Source organism: Drosophila melanogaster, chromosome X (genome assembly GCF_000001215.4).
Source record: "Drosophila melanogaster chromosome X".
In the NCBI taxonomy this organism is placed as follows: Eukaryota; Metazoa; Arthropoda; class Insecta; order Diptera; family Drosophilidae; genus Drosophila; species Drosophila melanogaster.
This window is the reverse complement of record NC_004354.4, coordinates 11,232,037-11,251,704: the sequence shown is the minus strand read 5'-3', so window position 1 is coordinate 11,251,704 and position 19,668 is coordinate 11,232,037. Positions and strand designations below refer to the sequence as shown.

The following is a 19,668-nucleotide window of genomic DNA, read 5'->3' as shown; positions in this document are numbered from 1 at the left end:
ACGATTTAGCACACAAAAAATAAAAGAGGTAGCTTAAAAGCTTAACAAACTAACGACTATTAAGGGGTTCGACAACGACGAATATAAAAAACTGGCAGCAAAGTGCTTCATTTTTCTTCGCGAACAGAGCGACTCCACGCGACTCAACTCGACTCGACTCAACTCGCATTTAACAAGAAAATCACATTAAATGTTGTTGTTATTGCCGGCGGGTTGCACTTGCATTTGTTGCAGTTTTTTGCCGTTGTTTGCTAGTTTTGTTGCACGTGGCATCGTCGACGGCAAAATGGGTGAAATGCATAAATCATTTGGCAAACAGGTGCTGGCAAAGAAAGCAAAAGCAAAAGCACTGGCAGCAGCATCGACTGCAATTTTGCCAAGTACCAGGACGAGTGCACACACACACACACATGCACACACGCACCCACACAGAAAGGCGAACACACATACATATGTACATACATGGTGTCCTCGACAGGGATGCCAAAATAAAACCCAAAAAAAAAAAAAAAAACAAATCAGAGCAGAGCTGATGAATGCTTTCACACAATTCAACTAAGATTAAGTTCAATACCGAAAGGCGTTACTTTTTACTTGTGCACTCTAAGGTTAATTATAAATAAATAAAAATATATAATCATTCAATGGGTATTGCAAATGTTAATTCAAGTAAATTAAATTCCAAGTATTCTTACGCAAAGATACGTTTACATAAGTTTTTTTTTTGCTCCTATATAAATTATAGAATCTACTTTTTAAAAATGTTGAAATGTTGGGCTAAAAGTAAATGGTTAACTGCTTCGAGTATGACCAACTTTGCAACACTGTTCGGTTGCAGCATAAAGGTTGCAAGGTTGGCGGCATAAAGTGTTCAGCTCCTTGTTGCTGTTCCTGCTGCTGCTGCTGCTGATGGTGCTGCTGTTGTGCAGTTGCATAAGTCTATCAATAAATAATAAATTTTTACTTCATTGAATTTGCAAAAGCAATACGTTCGATAGACTCCAGGCCGAACGCACCGCACTCCTGCAGCGCCCCAAACGATTGGGCCAAAGGATGATGTGCATGTGAATGTGGATGCTGCTGCTCCTGCTCCTGATCCATTTGCCAGTTGCCAGCGAACCATAAATGATGCAGCTGCAGCTTCAGATGAAATCCATCGCAACGGCTTGCAAATGTACGAACGAATTTCTTTCCAAAAATAATGCTCCCCGAATGGGATTCCACTCGAATCGTTTATTGTTGAACAGTTAACGGGAAAACTCTTTAGCCGCCGAAAATTTAAGTAACCAACTGGCTTTCTTAAATAATTGGCATTCAGCCAATGATCCATTGCTATGATATAACTAACCAAAGGATTTCTGAAACACCACATTTTGCAAAAAATTCATACTTTCAACTAATTCAATTTGCTATAACTTGGCCAAAAAAGGTCACCCATTCAAAAAAAAAAGTACTTTTTTATACAGCTAATAAATCAAAGAAACGATTTCTATGACCATTTTGTTAATTTGATAAAATAAATTTTTTTCAAATTTTCAGATTTTTTATAAGGGGTAACATCATCATTTTTTGCGAAAAATTGACAAAAAATTACATTTTTAACTGTGAATGCCATTCGAAAGGCAATTTTATGACGAGTTCAACGAGGTATGGCATTCCATGTTTGGATAAATAACTTTATTGCTATGAACAAAATAATGATTATATTTTGTTGAAAAATTGGTGTTTCATTTTGGCAAAATGATGATTTTTTCGAAGAATTCAGTTTGCTATAACTTGGCCAAAAATGGTCACTTATTCAAAAAAATTACTGTTTTATACAGCTAATGATCCAAATAAACGATTTCTGTAACCGTTTTGTTAATTTGAAAAAATTGATTTTTTTCAAATTTTCAGATTTTTTATAAGGGGTAACATCATCATTTTTTGCGAAAAATTGACAAAAAATTACATTTTTAACTGTGAATGCCATTCGAAAGGCAATTTTATGACGAGTTCAACGAGGTATGGCATTCCATGTTTGGATAAATAACTTTATTGCTATGAACAAAATAATGATTATATTTTGTTGAAAAATTGGTGTTTCATTTTGGCAAAATGATGATTTTTTCGAAGAATTCAGTTTGCTATAACTTGGCCAAAAATGGTCACTTATTCAAAAAAATTACTGTTTTATACAGCTAATGATCCAAATAAACGATTTCTGTAACCGTTTTGTTAATTTGAAAAAATTGATTTTTTTCAAATTTTCAGATTTTTTATAAGGGGTAACATCATCATTTTTTGCGAAAAATTGAAAAAAAATTACATTTTTAACTGTGAATGCCATTCGAAAGACAATTTTATGACGAGTTCAACGAGGTATGGCATTCCATGTTTGGATAAATAACTTTATTGCTATGAACAAAATAATGATTATATTTTGTTGAAAAATTGGTGTTTCATTTTGGCAAAATGATGATTTTTTCGAAGAATTCAGTTTGCTATAACTTGGCCAAAAATGGTCACTTATTCAAAAAAATTACTGTTTTATACAGCTAATGATCCAAATAAACGATTTCTGTAACCGTTTTGTTAATTTGAAAAAATTGATTTTTTTCAAATTTTCAGATTTTTTATAAGGGGTAACATCATCATTTTTTGCGAAAAATTGAAAAAAAATTACATTTTTAACTGTGAATGCCATTCGAAAGACAATTTTATGACGAGTTCAACGAGGTATGGCATTCCATATTTGGACAACTATTTACATTGCTGTAGGAAAAAGACTGATCATTTTTCGACAGACTATAGAAAAAATACGAATGGATTATTTTTCTGGGCCTTTTATTTTTGTATTTGGGGCTAGCTTGGTGTTGCGAGTTAGCCTATTCAAATAGCCAGTTGGTAGATAAAGCTTTCTGATCCAATGTGAACTTCCTCTGGTTCTAACCACAGCCAGGACCATCGATGCGAGCGCCCTCCATGCAGGGATACGGCTTGCATGTGGTGTTGTTGGAAGACGACGCACCCTGATCCCCTCCAGTGCCCGCTGCTCCGCCCATACGAGCGGCGGCGGCCAGGACCTCGACGGTGCTATATATGTTGGCCACGATTACCATGCCGCCCGCAGCTCCGCTGGGCAAACTGTTGGGATCCGTTGCATCCGTTGGAGAACCATTGGTGGTCGTAGTAGTTGGCTGACAGTTGGGTGAGCATTGCTGGCCGGGAATCTCGGGAATGGCACACGCCTTGCTGGGATGTGGGCCAATGTAGAAGGGATTGAAGGGTTTGTCGTCGGACTCGAGGGTTTTCATGGTGATGGTGAGCGCAGCAACGTTTAAACGGCAAAGGTAGAAAATGTGGAAAAACACGGAGTTATTCACACGGAAAAATTTTGAATTTTTTTTTTTTTGGCTAGTTTTCCGAACTGTTCGGTGTAAGGTTTGCCCCAATACTGAACAAAAGTCAACCACACGGATGGTTTTATCTATGCGAGTTTCATTGCGAGGCCTACTTACTTGGGATAACAAATGTTTAATTTAGTTGTAATATTTTGCATAAATTTAATAGGTTACAATGTGCGTTAGCATCTCAATCGATGTGCATTGGCAACTTAGTTAGCCGCAATTTACTGAGAAGGCAATTGTCTAGTTTAGTGTATCATTTAGTAAATAGGATTAAAATGGGCTAACAAGTGCGCTTACAACAGCTTTATAATTCACATACGCACACACACGCACACACATACGCATGCACGCATACTAACAATGCAACGCTGCTGGCAAATGGAATAAATGGAAATTCCTGGAAATAGTTTTCTTTGTTATTTACTCTATTCCGATCAAATTAAGATAATTAGAAAATAATATGGGAACACGATAAAGTACCCAGCTTCGAAAGCATTTGGTACAGTTTGTTTGTACTGTTTTTGGGAAACTAATTAATTCCCAAATGAAATTAAATTAAAGAAATTGATCGGTTTAGAGACCTAAATGCCTTAGTATCGGAACTAACATATATATTCTGCTCGATTTTACTCGCTTCTCGCAGATGCGGCACCGCTTAACCCCAATCTGCCTAACAAAGTGACCGCCGTAACCATGTAACTGTCCAATATGCTACTAAAACCACTAAAACCAGCCAGCGACAATTAAAGCCAGCCGCTAGAGAGGATCGGGAGCAGGAACAGGAGCAGCAGAAGGAGGTGGAACTCTAGCCGCTCCAGCAGTACATAACATACACTGAGAGAAACATTATGGCCGGGCCACAGGTGCAGCACAGCCAGCGACCGAATAGCGCCTACTACACGGGTCTAAATGGTGGTTCCGGCAGCGGCGGCGGCGGAGGAGGAGGAGGAGCTGGAGGCGGCGGCGCAGGTGGTGGATCCTCCGCCGGAATGTCAAGCAGTGCATCGCACACCGGACTGCATGCCCTGCGCCAGGTGAGCAACGAAACGGAGCTCATCTATCGTGGAAGCCACAGCAATGGCACCGTCAACGAGCTGCCCTCGAGCGCCCAGCATCACCTGCTCACAGGTCGAGCGGTCCAGCAGCACCAGCAGCAGCAGCAGATGCATCACCAGACGGTGAGCAGCATCGCTGGCACCGGATCCAGTGTCACAGATGCCCTCATCAGCACCATTAACTCCGGCGGTGGCGGTGGTGGTCCCTCCGGCAGCAGTTGCTCCACGGCGGCATTGGGCATTAAAAAGTCCAGCACGCAACGCAGCATCGAGATTATTGTGGACGCCAGTCAGTGCGGCAAGGAGCTGGTGGCCAGTGGTCCGGGTTCGGGTGCAGCGGGCTCGGGGGCAGCGATTGTCTCCACCCTGGACGTGGAAGATGTGGAGCAGGGCGGTGGCGGTCAGGAGTCCTCCTCCTCGCATAGGAAATCATCGCGCCATCGGCATCGACCGCTCCACCGGCGGCTGATCACGTATCTGCGGAACCTCTTCCAAGGCAGCACCACACAGAATGGTAAGGCAGCTTTTGTAAGAGGAGCAACTGCATCCACTTGGGCATTTCATGCATTTTCCTAAGCTTCTAGTTTTGAGCTAGATAATTTCTTGTAAGGAAAGAGGGAAACCCGAAACTTAGATATGTGATATGATTAAAGTACATTTGTCAGTTTCTTAAGAAGTTGTTTTGAATTATATTATTTCAATTGGTTAAAAAAAGTAGTTAAATTTAACCTTTTTAACAAATGAAAATTTAAATATTATCATTAATGATTTCTGTTTCTAAAGAGCGTTTTTTTTTTCACTGTAAAGTTTTAGTTTTTCAAAAGCACTCTTCCACTTTCACTTGTCACCCTCTGTTTTATATTCTTTTCAGAGTGTACTTTACATATTTGATTTTTTCTTTTTGATTTCTGTTTTTTTTCTTTCTGTGTAGCTGTGAAAACTCTGCTGGTTGCCTGGGGCTGCATCGCAAAGCGTAAGCGGCAATGTCTGTTCTTCACCCGTAGAACCCCTTAACCCTTACCCTAACCGCGCCGCCTTTAACCCGATTGTTGGCCATGACTAACCCCTGCCAAAAAACGTGCTAACCATTTTCAGTTTGGGTCAATTCATGGCCATGAATCCACAGCCGTTGGCCTGGCCGCGTTGCAGATATACATATTTTTTTTTGTTTTTGTGCGCATCTTGAGGTTGGCAGGCGGGAAAAAACGCTCGTAAAACGCGCCTGCGGTTCCGCGGCTGTTTTTGTCGCCTGGCCGAAATTTATGCATGGCGAACTTTTTTTTTTTTTGCGAACGAAAAATCATCAGAGCGTCCTTGAATGGATTTTCTATTGAAAATCTATTAGGCGTTTGCGGTGTATGTATTTTTTGTTGTTGTGGGCGACGCCTGAAGCTGGAAATTGCTTGGCCTCTCTCTATTGTGTTTGAAATTTTATTTACGAGTATTTCAGGACCTGTGAAAAAGTAATTTTAGATTTAAGGTGATTGCCGTAGGCCAAAAATAATTGTTAAAGATTAAATTGAATTTCATTTTGAAATTCTTTTATTGTTATAATTTTGTTTCCTCGCAAAAAATGTGCTCTGCCAACGCGGCGTATGATTTATAACATATTACTCATGCGCCGTGTTGCCATCAGCATAACATATTAAATTTCCTAAATATTGTTAAGTAGATTCACGAATTTGAAGCCCAAATCTGTTTGCCTGTGGCGAAGGCACAATCAATCAAATTTGTATAAGTTCTTTTATTTTTTTGGGAACCCTCAACGGATTGTCGAGCAAAACTTTTACATTGTTACTTTCCAATTCGATTCGATTTGATTTGATTTAATCTGAAGAGCAACGAAATCCTTCGCTTAACCCTTTTGTGTCTGCTGTGTCTTGCATGATTAATTATGGAAATTGATGGAGCTCCGGGTGCTCGTGCTCCCCAAGTTGAGATTGCATTGATTGTTTACGGCTCAACTATGAGAGCGGATCCCCTTTGGCTCCTTTGGCTCCTTGGAAGTTCACTCAGCCATCGAGTCCTTCGAGCAGCTTCTTTTGTCAATTTGCCCGCCCAGAGCTCTCCGTCTTCATCGTTGTTCATCCTTGTTTTTTGTCTGTTCCGCTTAGTTCCCTGCCATTCAGTATTTTCCCTATTCGATTTTCCCGCCCAATTTCCATCACCCACACCCCCACCCCTTTTTTTGCCATCGTACAAGAGCAGTTGGCAAAATGATGAGCTCAACATAAAAGTTGCATGGCTCATCCTGAAAATTGAATGCAGGAACGGTTGGAGAGGAAATCGATATGGAAAACAATATAATATTTGTTTGTCAGAGCTTTGGATTCGAATGTTTTACACTGAGATAAATATGGGGTTCATTTGATGCCAGAGTATCAAATACGTCGTCAAAGGTAAACAAAATAATGAGTAAGTCTTGTTTGCATTTACAAGGGAATATAAATATAAATATCTAAATATATCTATTTTCTATTAAATTGTATATTGAGTTGATGCCGATGGAAATTGTGGCAGTGGATTAGCGTAGCTGGCCATGGGTAACTGTTGACAATGGCAGTAGACAAGAAATCGAAACTCTCGGAGCACAGGAACTTTGAATCTCAGTCGCCCACACTTGACTCTCACCACTTTCGGAGAAAGTATTTTCGACATTTGCAATGGGCGACGGATTTGCAGCTTGGCCAGCGATGAGAAGCGGCGCAAAAGTTTTATTGAAAAAGTTTGATGAATGACAAGTTGGCTTCCTGCGAAAAGCAGCGACTCCATTGCGCCAGCAGCCCCCAAAAATAAGCAGCCAAAAGTCCACCCAACTTTCGGCACTCCATTTCTCATACCTCATACTCCATACCCAAGTGACAAATCGCTGGCTTATGTTATCAAATGACATGGCATTTAAATGTTATTTAAGGCCAGAAACTTTAATTGAGTTTAAAGCGCGCGCAAATTGAATTTAAATTTGTTTTAGTGGGCGAAACTTGTTTGGCGGCGAAATAACGAGCATTTGTGGTGGTCATTTGGCGGCAAATTGTGTACAAAATTGTTACAAATTAAATAAAAGGCTTATGGTAATAAAATATAGTTTATATACATATATTTGTTGAGTCATTAACAATTGAAAACGGTATTTCATTTAGTTATATTTTCCTATTGTTGTGCACCCACATCTCTAATTGATCTTACACTTTTTTAAGTTGTCCAATTCAGTTCTCGCCCATTCCATGGCTCCACATTCGTGCCCCAAAGTCAAGGACATTGAGAATCCTTCGTCAGCCTTGGCCGCGACAGGCATTTCAATTAATTACAAGAAGGGTGAAGCAGATGGGTGCTTCCATGGCCCGGGGGCCACGAGGGAGATCAGGAGGTCCCAAAGGGGGAGCAGAGCTGAGTATCCTGGCAAGGCTAAAAATATACTGACTCAAATGAAAGCGAGCAAAGTTGCAATCGAGCAAAAAATATAAATTACTAAAAAGGGCGCTTCTGACTTTAGGTGCACGCCATAAATCTCTAAAAAAAAGAGTACAGTCGTGAGTTATATATATTATCATATGAATTTTTATCTATATTAGAATAAAATGTTTAAAATTAATATATACCAATATTCTTACATGCTTGTATAAATTTCTATATACATTATTATTTTTGTATAAAGTTTGCTCTTCGGGAAGTGTATGAAAATAAGACAAAAACAATTATGGCGCGTGTGTGTGCGTAGGTTGAAAATAAATTGAAGCCGCTGCTCGTTTTGGCTTTGGTAATTGGCTTACTCCACTTTGTCCGTCGGTTTGGCTCGTCCTGCGGATTTCCCTTCGTGTTCGCTGGATGTTTTGCTTCTTTTCCATTCGCTTCTGTTTTTCGCTGCCAGCGCCGCTGGCTGCATTTTATTGTCCTGTCCTTTGCCATCGCCGGCTGCCTTTTATTTGCTCCCGTTTTTCTGCTGCTTTATCCTCGGGGCAGCTCAATCAGTGTATTCATCTTCCTGCGTCCCATTGCCTTTCTGCGCTTTAATGCACTTCATAATTTCTTCATTATGCCACGCCCACCACACCGATGTCTACACTTTCGATGTCGGAATCCAGGGCCTGGAAGGTAATTGAATCCGTTGTCTGCATTTTGTGGTCGCTTCATTTTGTGCACTTGATGGTCTTATTTCGCCCAGCTTTGGCTTTAATTATGATTTCATTATTTGCTGTTTGTTCGCCGTCGCTGCTGCTTATTGCATATAATTTTTAATGGCCACCGCGATGTTTTAAGTGCAGCGAGTCCTTTGAGACCCGCTTACCCCAATGCCCCACTGTCGGGAATCACTCTGCACTGCCAGCTCCATAGCTCCCAGCTCCCTGTGTCACAGTTTTGTTTGACTGTCTCTTGTTACTCGCTTCTTGGCACACTTTCTCGCCTTTCACCGTCAGCCAAGCGAAAGCCGAGGTGGCAAGGATGTCGCCTGTCGGCGGCGGTAACTGTGTCGCAACTTGGCTTTCATACCCTGTTAATGTGGTTCAGGTGGTAGTCTGCGAATGCGAGAAATTACAACAGCAGCAGCCACTTTAAAAAAATGTTTATATGTTCCTCTAAAAAGGCATCACTTTCACAATGTTCAGAAAGCAGTGGACCGGAAGTGTGTTGAGAAAGCAGTTCTTAGCATGCACTGCTTTACCTTTTCGAAGGCCATCTTGGCTAATTCTTTAAAACCGAAATATCTGACTACTTTTAAAACCGAATTTTTATTAATGTAAAGTTTAAAAATTTTCCAGGGTAGCAAGCCTTTGAGTCAGATGCCCGACTGCTTCGCCTTGCCTCGCCTTTCGTGTGCATATGCATTTAAGTGTCAGGGCCTGCCACATTTTAATTTATTTAAGCGTATTCGGCGCGGCCGTAAATGAGTTAAGTGCATTTCGGCTCTCACATTATCTGGCCCCTCGCACACCTACTACCCACATATATGGATGTGTGCGTTGGTCTGTGAGTTTTTATCAGGGGGCGTGCAGGGACTTGGACACGCCCCCATTGTGGGAGAGCAATTTGTTTTGGCCATTGTCTGAGGCAGCGACTGCAACTTGGATCCAACAATCGCGACCGCAAAAATGCGCAATAAAACAAAGCAGAAGCCGAAAAAGTTTTTTCATTAACCCCCACCCCGCGCGCCGAAGCCACCCAAAAGCGGCTGCAACAATGTGATGGAAAACATGGCACAAAGTTGCACTGCTTGCATTGCATGTGTGTGCTCGTGTGCGCTCGTGTGTGTGTGCCGCCTGAGGAGGAAAAAATTATACGAAATTAAATGAGATAAGTGTCGGAGCATTGTCTGTGCGGCAAACTTGCAGTCCAACTTTTTACTCGCCTTCTTTGCCAGTTTTTATCCCCTCAGCTTTTTTTTTCCTTTCTATATTCCTATGCGCTGTCCATGTGTGGATAAATCTGTTTTTAGTGGGATTTTCATCTTGACGAAAAAAAAAAAAACGAAAGCAGAGGGAAAGGGAAAATGCGGCCAAAGTACACATTTCTCTATACAATAAACTATTTTCCAAGCTAAGCCCAGGAAATGAAAATCCTCTGACTTGAAGTGAGGCTTTAAAATGTGAGACCGAAGAGCTTAGGTTGTATTGAAAAATACATACGCAAGTAATTTGAGTCCCAGCAATTTAGCCACTTAAATATTTAAACAGTCGCGCGTGCGGATCAATTTAAAGCTTGGCAAAACAATTTATAATTCAAAAGTTTTTCATATCAAAAACATTTTTTGTAAAACTGTGCGCATTGCTAATTTGCTGCAATTGAATAACAAGCTTAACTTGCTAATAAGCACTTGCGCACTAAAATTCAGTTACTGCAGCTGGCCAATTAAGGAGTTTTTCCCACTCTCAGGTAATTTGAATTTTTAAGGGGCATAAAGAAGTTCAGCTTTCGAAACACCAAAAAACCCTTCAATAGCCAGAATACAAATTATTTCCCTTTTGCCGCAAGGAGCGTTTATATTCCAACATTTCTTTTATTTGTTCGGTTTGTCGATCAGAAAAGCAGAAAGAAAGCGGAAGCCCAGAGATAAAAATGAAAGCAGTAAAATCAGCCAAAGGCATTTGAAAATGCTCTCCCCCCCTCTCTCTCTCACTCACTCAATCCAACTCTCTCTTTCTTTTTGTGTTCATGTGTGCGTGTCTGAGTATCTGTGAGTACTTCGATTGAGTGCGCATCTTCAAAGGCATTCCAACGGCCAGAGAAACCGCCCATCTTACCGCCACTCCCCGAAATATAAAAAATACATATATATATATATATATATATATATATATATAGTAAAATTGTTGTTTTATTTATGAGTCGAACTAATGTCCCGTCAGTTGACTAAGGACAACGCCAAGAAATAAAAAATAGTTTTTAGGAGAAATAGTTTCACGACTTTATTCTTTGGATCTCAGCTTAAGACTAAAAATCAAATGCAAATTGGATTGAGGAGAAGCCTCAGTATTTGAACAATATTTGTATTTCGGGAGAGCCTCGCTCTTGGGTTCTTAAGATTAGGTAGCGTTGAAAGAGGGCAGTCAAATCTGCTTAGGTCAGGCTTTAGGATGTTTACAAGAACGGCTGCGCTGCCAAAGATAAACGAATGCTGCGCAGCTGGGATACGTTATGGAAAATTACTAGAGTGCATTACTGATTTCTTTGAAATAATGGAAGTGGCTGGTTTGGACCACCCAAATACGTCACTATATATATATTATTAATTTGCACTTTCATAGTTGACAAAGGTGGGGACGTGGCTGTTGGCGAGGTAAACATTTGGAAAAACTGCAGTCGCTGGCACTTATCGACATGCCGCACACTTGAAATTGAACGAAAGCAAATATTTTTACTGCACAACAAAACAGAAACAAGAACTGCAGCGCATACCTAATAAATACCCAAGCGATGCCACACCCCCCAAAAGCCAAAAAGGGGGCTGTCCTGGCTGCGGTTTTTCACTTTCTGCAAATACATTGGCAGTCAAAATAGTAGAATATATTAAAAGAAAATGAAATCGATTATATTTCTTACACTAAAATAAAATCAATTGCTTCATATTTTAATTTAAATAGAAGGCGACCTAAATATATACTTTATATATATTATTTCTTTTAATTGACCACTATTATTTTGGCCCTCGCTGTTTGTGAGTGTGTGTGCTGCAGGATGCAAAAATATTTGCACTTGACTGGCGGCTGTTGCTGCTGCTGCTGCTGCCGCTGTTGCAGCGGAAACGGAAACATGACACCTGCGCAACCACACACACACACACACACACACGCTCTCATGCACATACACGCGCATAGGGGAAAAGGGATGGGACGAAGGGTGGGAAAGGGCTAAGCGGGGCGAATGCAGACAACGTTGGGCAAACAAGCGCAAACCGAGTCGAGATAAACAGGAACTTATTATGCGAACTCATGCAAGATGAGGTGAGTGGGCGGTGGGCGGCAAATAAGTGGGCGTGGCACGCCGTGGTCGCACTGCAATTGCAGTTGGGTTCGGTTGTTTTGTGCTCTATCTGAAATTACACGGACAACAATGGCAATCCATGCACCAACTGCCCGCAAATGCCCTGCCACTGTCATCCTCTTGTTTATTGTTATGTTTGCCAATTGCCAGACCACAGCTGCCACGCCGCCCCCCGCCCACCACCTTTCGCCCAGCATCCCAATAGCCCAACAGCCCAACAGCCCAGCCACCCACACCAAATGAGGCATGTGTTTTCACACCTTGACCCCAGCAGGTGGCATCGAAATAAAAACCAAAACAAAAACCACAAGAGCCGATTAAGCGCAACGCTCGAAGAGACTAGTACTCAGTAGTTCGAAATGGGAGTGAATGCCACTTTTTGCCTTCAATATGTTTTCTTAATATTCAAGCTCTGTCAGCATATAAGCACTTATGAAACTTAAAATGGCATAATATAGAAAGCGAACATCAATTGGTTAACAATAGATGTAGACTATCTGTCAAGTGGCCTAGCATGCACTGCTTACCCTGTTCGGCAAGCAGTTGCCGAAAGAAGCGTTGCCTGCATTTGGGCGCTGTTTGCGATTTATTTTGTTAGAAATTCGTTTGTTTTTCGCCCAACAGCTGTCGCATCATCAACGCAAACCGTTTTGTTTGTCGCACAAATAATTTAGACATTTACGTGAGAATTCAGCGCCAGCAGCTGATAATAAAGAGGGACCCAAATAAAAAATGAGGCCAGAGGACCAGGGTAAACAGCATGAGGAATTGAGGGAAAACTTTTTGCTATATTAAAGGCAAACAAAACGCCAGATGCCAGCTGCACATGAATATATATTAGACTTAATGCATTTCGTCAACAATTTGCTCACAATGTGAGAAAGATGCAAACGATGCCAGCAGAGACATAAAACGCAGAAACCCAAAAGAATGCGAATGCAAATCCACTCGAGTGTAACGACAGAAAAGATGGCAATGGAAATGGGAACAAGAAGAATAAAAAGGAAGCCATAAACAGACAAAGTGAGTGTCAGTGAGAAGACCAAGAGAAATGCCCGATGAAAACCCAAAAGGAAAACCGATTGAAGTAAATTAGTTAAACTAAGAGCAATTTTATGCTGCTAGCCTCTTGCGAAAACCCTTAAATATACATATAAGCACACATTCTAATATTTTTTAATTTGCCATAAGCTACTTTGTTTGCCTTCAGATTTTTCGTTTTTGATTAAATTCCCGTCCAGTGGAAAGTAAAACGAAATATATAAGCGCTCGACTTTAACTCTCCAATTTTGGCCAAAATGAAAATGCATTTGCACACGTGTGTGTGGCGTAAGCCAGCAAGCAAATTAAAAACTAACGCCAAAGGCAACGACAACTGCAGGCCGTCGTCTGCAGACCAACCACCCACTACTCACTGCCTACATTTCCCACCCCCCTACCATTGCATACCATGCATTTTTTACCCTTAGCCTTCCCTTTCGCCCCCTCCGCCACCACGCCTTTTGTTTCCAGGTGGAAACGTGCTTTACGGACGCTTAGCATGGCCAACAATTCAACGCCCTTGCCTAGAATTTCCCACTCTCTTCCCTTTTCCACCCGCCCCCCGTTTACCCCGCCGCCTGGTCTCATGCATTTTTAAGCAGCCATTTGTCAAGCGCGTGAGCTCAACTCACCAAATTTTCTCTGTGTGTGCAACTAACTGCATGAACACTAAAAAAAAGGTTTCACCTCAAATAATAATAAATATGGAAGCTATAAATATGAAAGCAATAAATATGAAAGCTTCAAATACATTTCTAAGCTGGAAAAATATTTTAAACAATAAACTATAAAAACTATAAAAGTATTTGTAATTAAATATATAGCTAAGTCAACCCTATTATTACTTATTATTATTATTATAATGTGACAAACTTTTCTGGCTTCACCATTCCTCTGATTCCCAAAACTATATACAAAGTATGCCCCAAATTGTTTGAAGTGCAGTTAAAAGTAGTCGCTGTGTGCGTGTGTGAGGTAAAAACTTTTAATTAACTAAAATTGAGGCGCCTCAGCCACAAAGAGCATGGTTTTTTTTTTGTGCCGCTCACCATTGAAAAGGAACCACGCCGACGCCGAAGTCAAAGTCAGACCGAGGCACAAAAAAAACTCAAGCGGCTTTTACCTTTTTGGGCGGCAAACCACCCAACCGCCCAAAACTTTCGACAGGCAAAGTACAAGATACTTAAGGCAACTGGCAAGTCAATTCAAACACTTCGAGCGACTCAACAGATCAAAATCGCGTGTGTCGCTTTTTTGGGCAAAGGAGGTTCGGTCGGTGTGAGATAGTAGACAGAAAGGACTTTCGAGGGGTTTTCTAGGGGCCTTCTTACCGGGGACTTGTGGCAATAGCAAGCTGGGACTAGAACGTGCCCCAAAGGCAACGAACGTATTCATGCTGCGGATTTGTCGTACATCAGACAACTGCTCCAGAAAAATTTAAAAGAATTTGTATTCTCGCAGTTCTGCCCTTAGACAGCTAAGGCAAAATAACCAAGAGAACAACAATTGAAGGCTTTCGGAGGCATTTCCCCAAAGTTAAAAGACGATACATTTCTAAGAAGGAAAGCTTTCAAATTGGACTTTGTTGAATATAAATTATATCGTTGCACTGAACCAATCGAACCAAAGGAGATTCCTTTAAGATAGATTTAAGATACTTTAAAAGTTGAATAGCGTCATTGCTTCGTGACTTTTAGTTTGTAAGCTCGTAAAAAAAGAAAATACTGCAAATCATTGTCAACAAAAAAGTGCGCAAGATTCTGGCCAACAACTTTTTAATGAGATTAATTTGATACCTTACTTGTTAAATTTAGTCTTAAAACACTATTAAATTCTACAAAAATAACTGAAACAATTCTTTCTATGCACGAACATAAGCTTTGCAATACATTTAATGTGTGAACTGTCCGTTAAAACTTGCAGATTCGGAACTGGAGGAGTTCGAAACGCCGGCAAGGTACAGGCCCGACTCGCTAAGTGCACTGAGCCGTGCCACACGCTTCACGGAAGACGAGATCAAACGAATTTATCGGGGATTTAAGGCTGAGTGCCCGACGGGCGTCGTCAAGGAGGACACCTTCAAAGTGATCTACTCGCAGTTCTTTCCACAGGGAGGTTCGTGCGGTACAGTATACTTTGTTTCGTTAACCCTTCTGACTTGAACTAGTGATTACTAACGCCTGCCTTACTGTATTGTTGCTCTTACATATCTGCATTAGCGCCATTTTAAATGCGATAGCGATTAGCCGATAGCACTTATCGGTCACACACGCTAGCTAAACAGTACAGTCACCACCAAAACATCGTGTAGTTCGACTTGCAACATCCCGATCTCGATCTCGATCTCGATAACGATATCGATTTTGTTATCGATCTAGATGTGTGTGTTCCAGTTCCGTGTCTTACTATAATCTAGAATTAAATGTTCACTTTGCAAATTAGTTCTTTGTTGTGTGTTGTTTTAGTGTTTGTCGTTTGTGTTGATGTATTTTGCGTGATTGTGTGTGTGTGTGAGTCACATCATTTTCAACACTCTTAAGTTGAATTTTGTGTACTTTATATTTCTTCAATTTGTTTTATATCTGTTGCTTGCCAACATACAATTCACTTTTAAAGTAACAAATTAAACCCATTCCAAAACTGCCATTCGTTTCCAACACTTAACACCAATTGATTTGGGCTAAACGGGGCGAAAGCGGAAACGGAAAAGCGGAATTCGAATGGAAATGGAAATGAAAATGAGAGTTACGATTAGCAAAGGACCACAAAACAAATGGCAATTGACTGGAGATTTCGCACAGTCCCAAGCACTTAGCCCCACCCCAAACCACCAACCTTCGTGACCAGGAGAAGTGAACCCAAGGCAAAAGCCATTGATAAAACTGTATGACCCATGGGCGGGGCAACCAAAGAGTTGCGGATGATCATCGGGGAAAGCCAGTTCATCATCATGAGGATGATAGGAAAGAGGATGGGCTGGAAGACCGGTTGGCCAGGGGGAGGATTGGAAACCCGAGGATGATGCTAATGACGATGCTCGGCTATATTCAGACTGGCCAAAAGGCGACTCTTTGTTTGGCCGGCCCGAGCTGGCCCTTGGCTTCTGGAAATATGAAATGCAGAAAGCAAATTAGCAAAAAAGCATAAAAAGCAAAATCATGTTTCACAAGTCGCGGTCGCTGAGGGGGCGTGGCAGCCAAGCCACCCACTTGACCTCGTTTGAACAACAAGTGAAATTTTGTTCTGCATTTTTTACTTTTATATATATATTTTTTTTCCTTTTTGGTTTTGCCGGGCTCTCTGCCTGTGCACAATTTACATTTACATTTGCAAAAGCTGAAACTGAAGATGAGACCGAGGATGAAAAGGGGATGGATTCTTTCAGTGGCCGGTAACTAACTGAATTTCTGATAGATTACTGCGGGCAAGGGTCTGCTACGGGCTGGGAATTCGGTTTGGGATAAGGGTTTGTTGCCAAAAAAAAAAGAAAAAAAAAATGGGAAATGGGAAATGGGAGAGCAAGAATGTCAAAGAAATGAAATGTAAAGAAAAGTTGGGCAAAGGGTTGAGTTTGTAGCTAATTTTCTTAAAAGCAAAATTACACTTTTTTGACTTCTTTCTATTAGATTAAACGTGACAAATCTCTGCATTAGATTAAACGTGACAAATTGTTAGGACTTATTTTAAGCACAGCAATTTAAATAACTGACTGATTAAATATATTAAATAGCTGAGGGGTTTATATTGCGTTGACCCATTAGCTAAACAAGTTCAGAAATTGCCATGAATTTCCTTCGAATCGCACAAATTGAAGAATTCCTTTGCACCTCGTCTTTCAGCCAGACATGGGCCATAAATTTCGTTAAGGCCGCTTAAATCCAGTTCGGGAAAAGTTATTGCTACACATGTTGCGACACTGAATTATTATAATAAACCTATTTTGACTAGCTACAATGGTGGCCAACATCAACGCCCATTGACAAACGGAAACGGAAACAAGAAATTCGCAGTAAACATGGGGCTTATGTATTTGCTCCCAATCCCGAGCACGCCTCTTATTCTTCATCATGTCGGCCGTTATCTGATGAAAAATAAATAATGAAATCATTTTTTATTTTGATAAGCTGCTTTGCCACACACACCCAACCAGCCACCCACGCACACACACACCACACACACCACACACACATGCACGAGACGGGAAGAAGAAAAATCATCATCAAAGTTGGTGATTTATCATTTGGGCTGTTTTCCTCGCTCTTTTTTTTTACTTCTGCTTTGTTTTTCGCGCGGCTTCTTTTGGCAAATTTCAGCGCAAATTTTATAACAATTTTTACATGGCACATTTGCAGTCATTTTTGATTTGGCACGACGCACAAAAAAACCCAAGGAGCAGATGCCATCCTTGCCATTGAGCTGTGACCTTGTGGGCGTGGCTCCCTGCGTCATGCGTCATAAAAGCACATTAAGCATCAAATAGCGACAATAAATTTGGACAAATAAATTTATACACCCCGCACGGTACGTGAATACAGTGCGATTCACGGCCTTAAAGCCGCTGCTAAGTTTAAAGTTCAAGCCCAAATTTGTGTCGGGTCTTATGAGTAGGCGGAGTGTTGGGAGTTTTTAACAAGGAGATCTTGATTTCAATGTGTTCCTTTATGTGCATATGTTCTACAATGTGTTGAAAAAGTATACTTTACAACTTGTAATCGCAATAAGTCAAAGATATCATTTAATTGAATGGAGTGCTCATTAACCAGAAACTTTTTCCACTTAGCAAGCTAGTAAACGTGCTCCAAAATGGAGTTATCGACTGTAAACTGTAAACGCAACAAAATTCGTCAATGGTCTGAACTTTAGCTTTATGAGTCCGCGTTTCAAGAAAGACTTCTGTGGCCCCGAATGTCATTTGATGGGGTTTTATGAACTGACTTCCTGTCAAAAAGGTGTAAACGTTGTGAGCGTATAAAGACATAAGAAAAAAAACTTTGGCATCAAGCCGTAAACATAAACGTGAATCGTAAAAAAGTAGCTGAACAAGCGAGAGCAAGCGCAATAATCAAAATGTTATGTGATGGCCAGATAAAGAAATTTTTCTGACAGCGAAAAACGCGACGGGGACACTAAGTGCGCTAAGTGCTCTGGTGAAAGTCGAAAAGTGCGATAACAAGGCTAAAGAATCTAGCCGAAGGGGAAAAATCCCCTAAACTGGCAATGCCCTCATAAGTAGGCAACACTTTTTCAAAATCAACTTCAAGCAGTGTGCGCAAGCAGTTCTTATCAGTAGACACAGGAGACACTCGCATAATTAGCTGCAAACTGTTTCCCGTCCCCCTTTTGACCCCCTCCCCACCATCCGGTGAAAAGTTTCGGCTACACAGAGTCCCAAAAAATGTTGAATTTTCCACTGATAAACAGCAAAGACAAAAAGCACACATACTAACAAATAATAGCAGCAAGTGGAAGGAAAACATGGAAAAACTTTTGCGGTTGACAAAACTGAAAGGAAAGCTAAAGTTTCCATAGTGAAGACGACCCACATAGAAGTTGCGAAGCAAGAACGTGCGCCAAGAATCATATCTTTGTGCCATCGAACTATTGAACCGCTATCGCTCCCTTGCACTGGGATAAAAACAGGACTTAGTTTTATTTTGCTGTGAGATTGAAAAAGAAATTATCTTTAGCTATAGTTTATAAATTACAAAAATGTTTATTTACTTACATTTTTAATATCAATGCATTCAATTGTTTTTTATTTGATTTTTCCGCTTTATTTCATTCAAGTGTACCTCGTATTATATTTGTTCACCTATATGTGTGTGCCTGTGTGTTTGTATGTGTTGCGTTCATTTGATAATGTTACCAAAACTTTAACCGCTTCAGTTGAGACCTAATTGGTCGACTTTTGCCAGCATTTGCCAGCCAACCCGCGGAATGTCCTTATTTAACGCCCTTCTTTTCTTGTTTTCATTCAACCAACCAACGTCGAAAATGCGCCACAACCAACATAAACAGCCAATCCAACCTTATACGCCCACTATGTATTTAATACACTGGATCAGGATCACAGCGGCATTGTTAGCTTCGAGGTAAGTTAGTATACTTTTGATTTTCCGTACCATACAATTTATTTCTATTAACTTCAAAATGCTTAAAAAATATCCTAATTAGCAATAGTTTAACAGCAGTGATATACCTTAAAGTTAAGGTACACATTTGTTAATACGCTTGGCATGTGACTGGCTAAACTTTCAAATTGTGTAAAATATTTCCATATTGATTAACGAAACTTGGCCTTGGCCCTAATGATATCCACAAATTCTATGTGAAAAGTGCCATGTCGCCGGCACAGCTTTTCATTACTGTGGAAATTTCGCAGGTCCTTTTCCCTTCGTGCGACATCAAAGTGTGGCCTGCGGCCAGAGACAAGTATGAGAAATGCAATGGGAAGCATTTGAGCAGCTCATTTCCGTGTGCGATATGTGTGTGTATATATATGTGTGTGTTTTGGATCCTGACCAGGTCTCTCCTCATTGCAATCTCAATCTCGCTTCCAATGAAGAGCAACTAATGGAGTTCGGCCGTGTGTCCTCGGTCCTCGGGCGAAATTGCGATTTAGATTGGACCATCGGGAGGAAATTGAGAAATTGTCTTAGAAATCAACTTTCGTACAACAATTTGTGGCGCCCACTTCTTTCTGTCGG

The 19,668-nt window shown here is 40.8% G+C and overlaps 2 protein-coding genes across 7 annotated transcripts in view, besides 1 other annotated feature; one reads left to right on the top strand and one right to left on the bottom strand.

The window, feature by feature from the left end:
- Positions 1 to 19,668, top strand: part of CG44422 (uncharacterized protein) — an 83,405-nt gene that overhangs the window by 51,079 nt on the left and 12,658 nt on the right. For 2 of the 6 annotated variants that reach the window (NM_001201649.4, NM_132471.5), the window contains exons 3-5: positions 4,033 to 4,958; positions 14,885 to 15,076; positions 18,980 to 19,053. In NM_001201649.4, the coding sequence (NP_001188578.1) occupies positions 4,238 to 4,958; positions 14,885 to 15,076; positions 18,980 to 19,053 (987 nt within the window). In that variant the 5' untranslated portion in view covers positions 4,033 to 4,237. Of the gene's footprint in view, positions 1 to 4,032; positions 4,959 to 5,375; positions 5,418 to 14,884; positions 15,086 to 18,979; positions 19,054 to 19,668 lie in introns of all 6 variants that reach the window. The other 4 variants (NM_167277.2, NM_001298188.1, NM_132472.4 and 1 more) reach the window with 3 other exon arrangements.
- On the bottom strand, positions 2,820 to 3,469 carry CG15198 (uncharacterized protein). Its single transcript, NM_132473.2, has one exon. It carries the CDS (start codon positions 3,294 to 3,296, stop codon positions 2,928 to 2,930), a length of 369 nt encoding a protein of 122 aa, NP_572701.1. The 5' UTR covers positions 3,297 to 3,469; the 3' UTR covers positions 2,820 to 2,927.
- Positions 10,740 to 11,153: a mobile genetic element.

Excerpts from the sequence above, each read along its gene's own strand:
- CG15198 (NM_132473.2), bottom strand. The coding sequence starts at position 3,296 with ATGAAAACCCTCGAGTCCGACGACAAACCCTTCAATCCCTTCTACATT.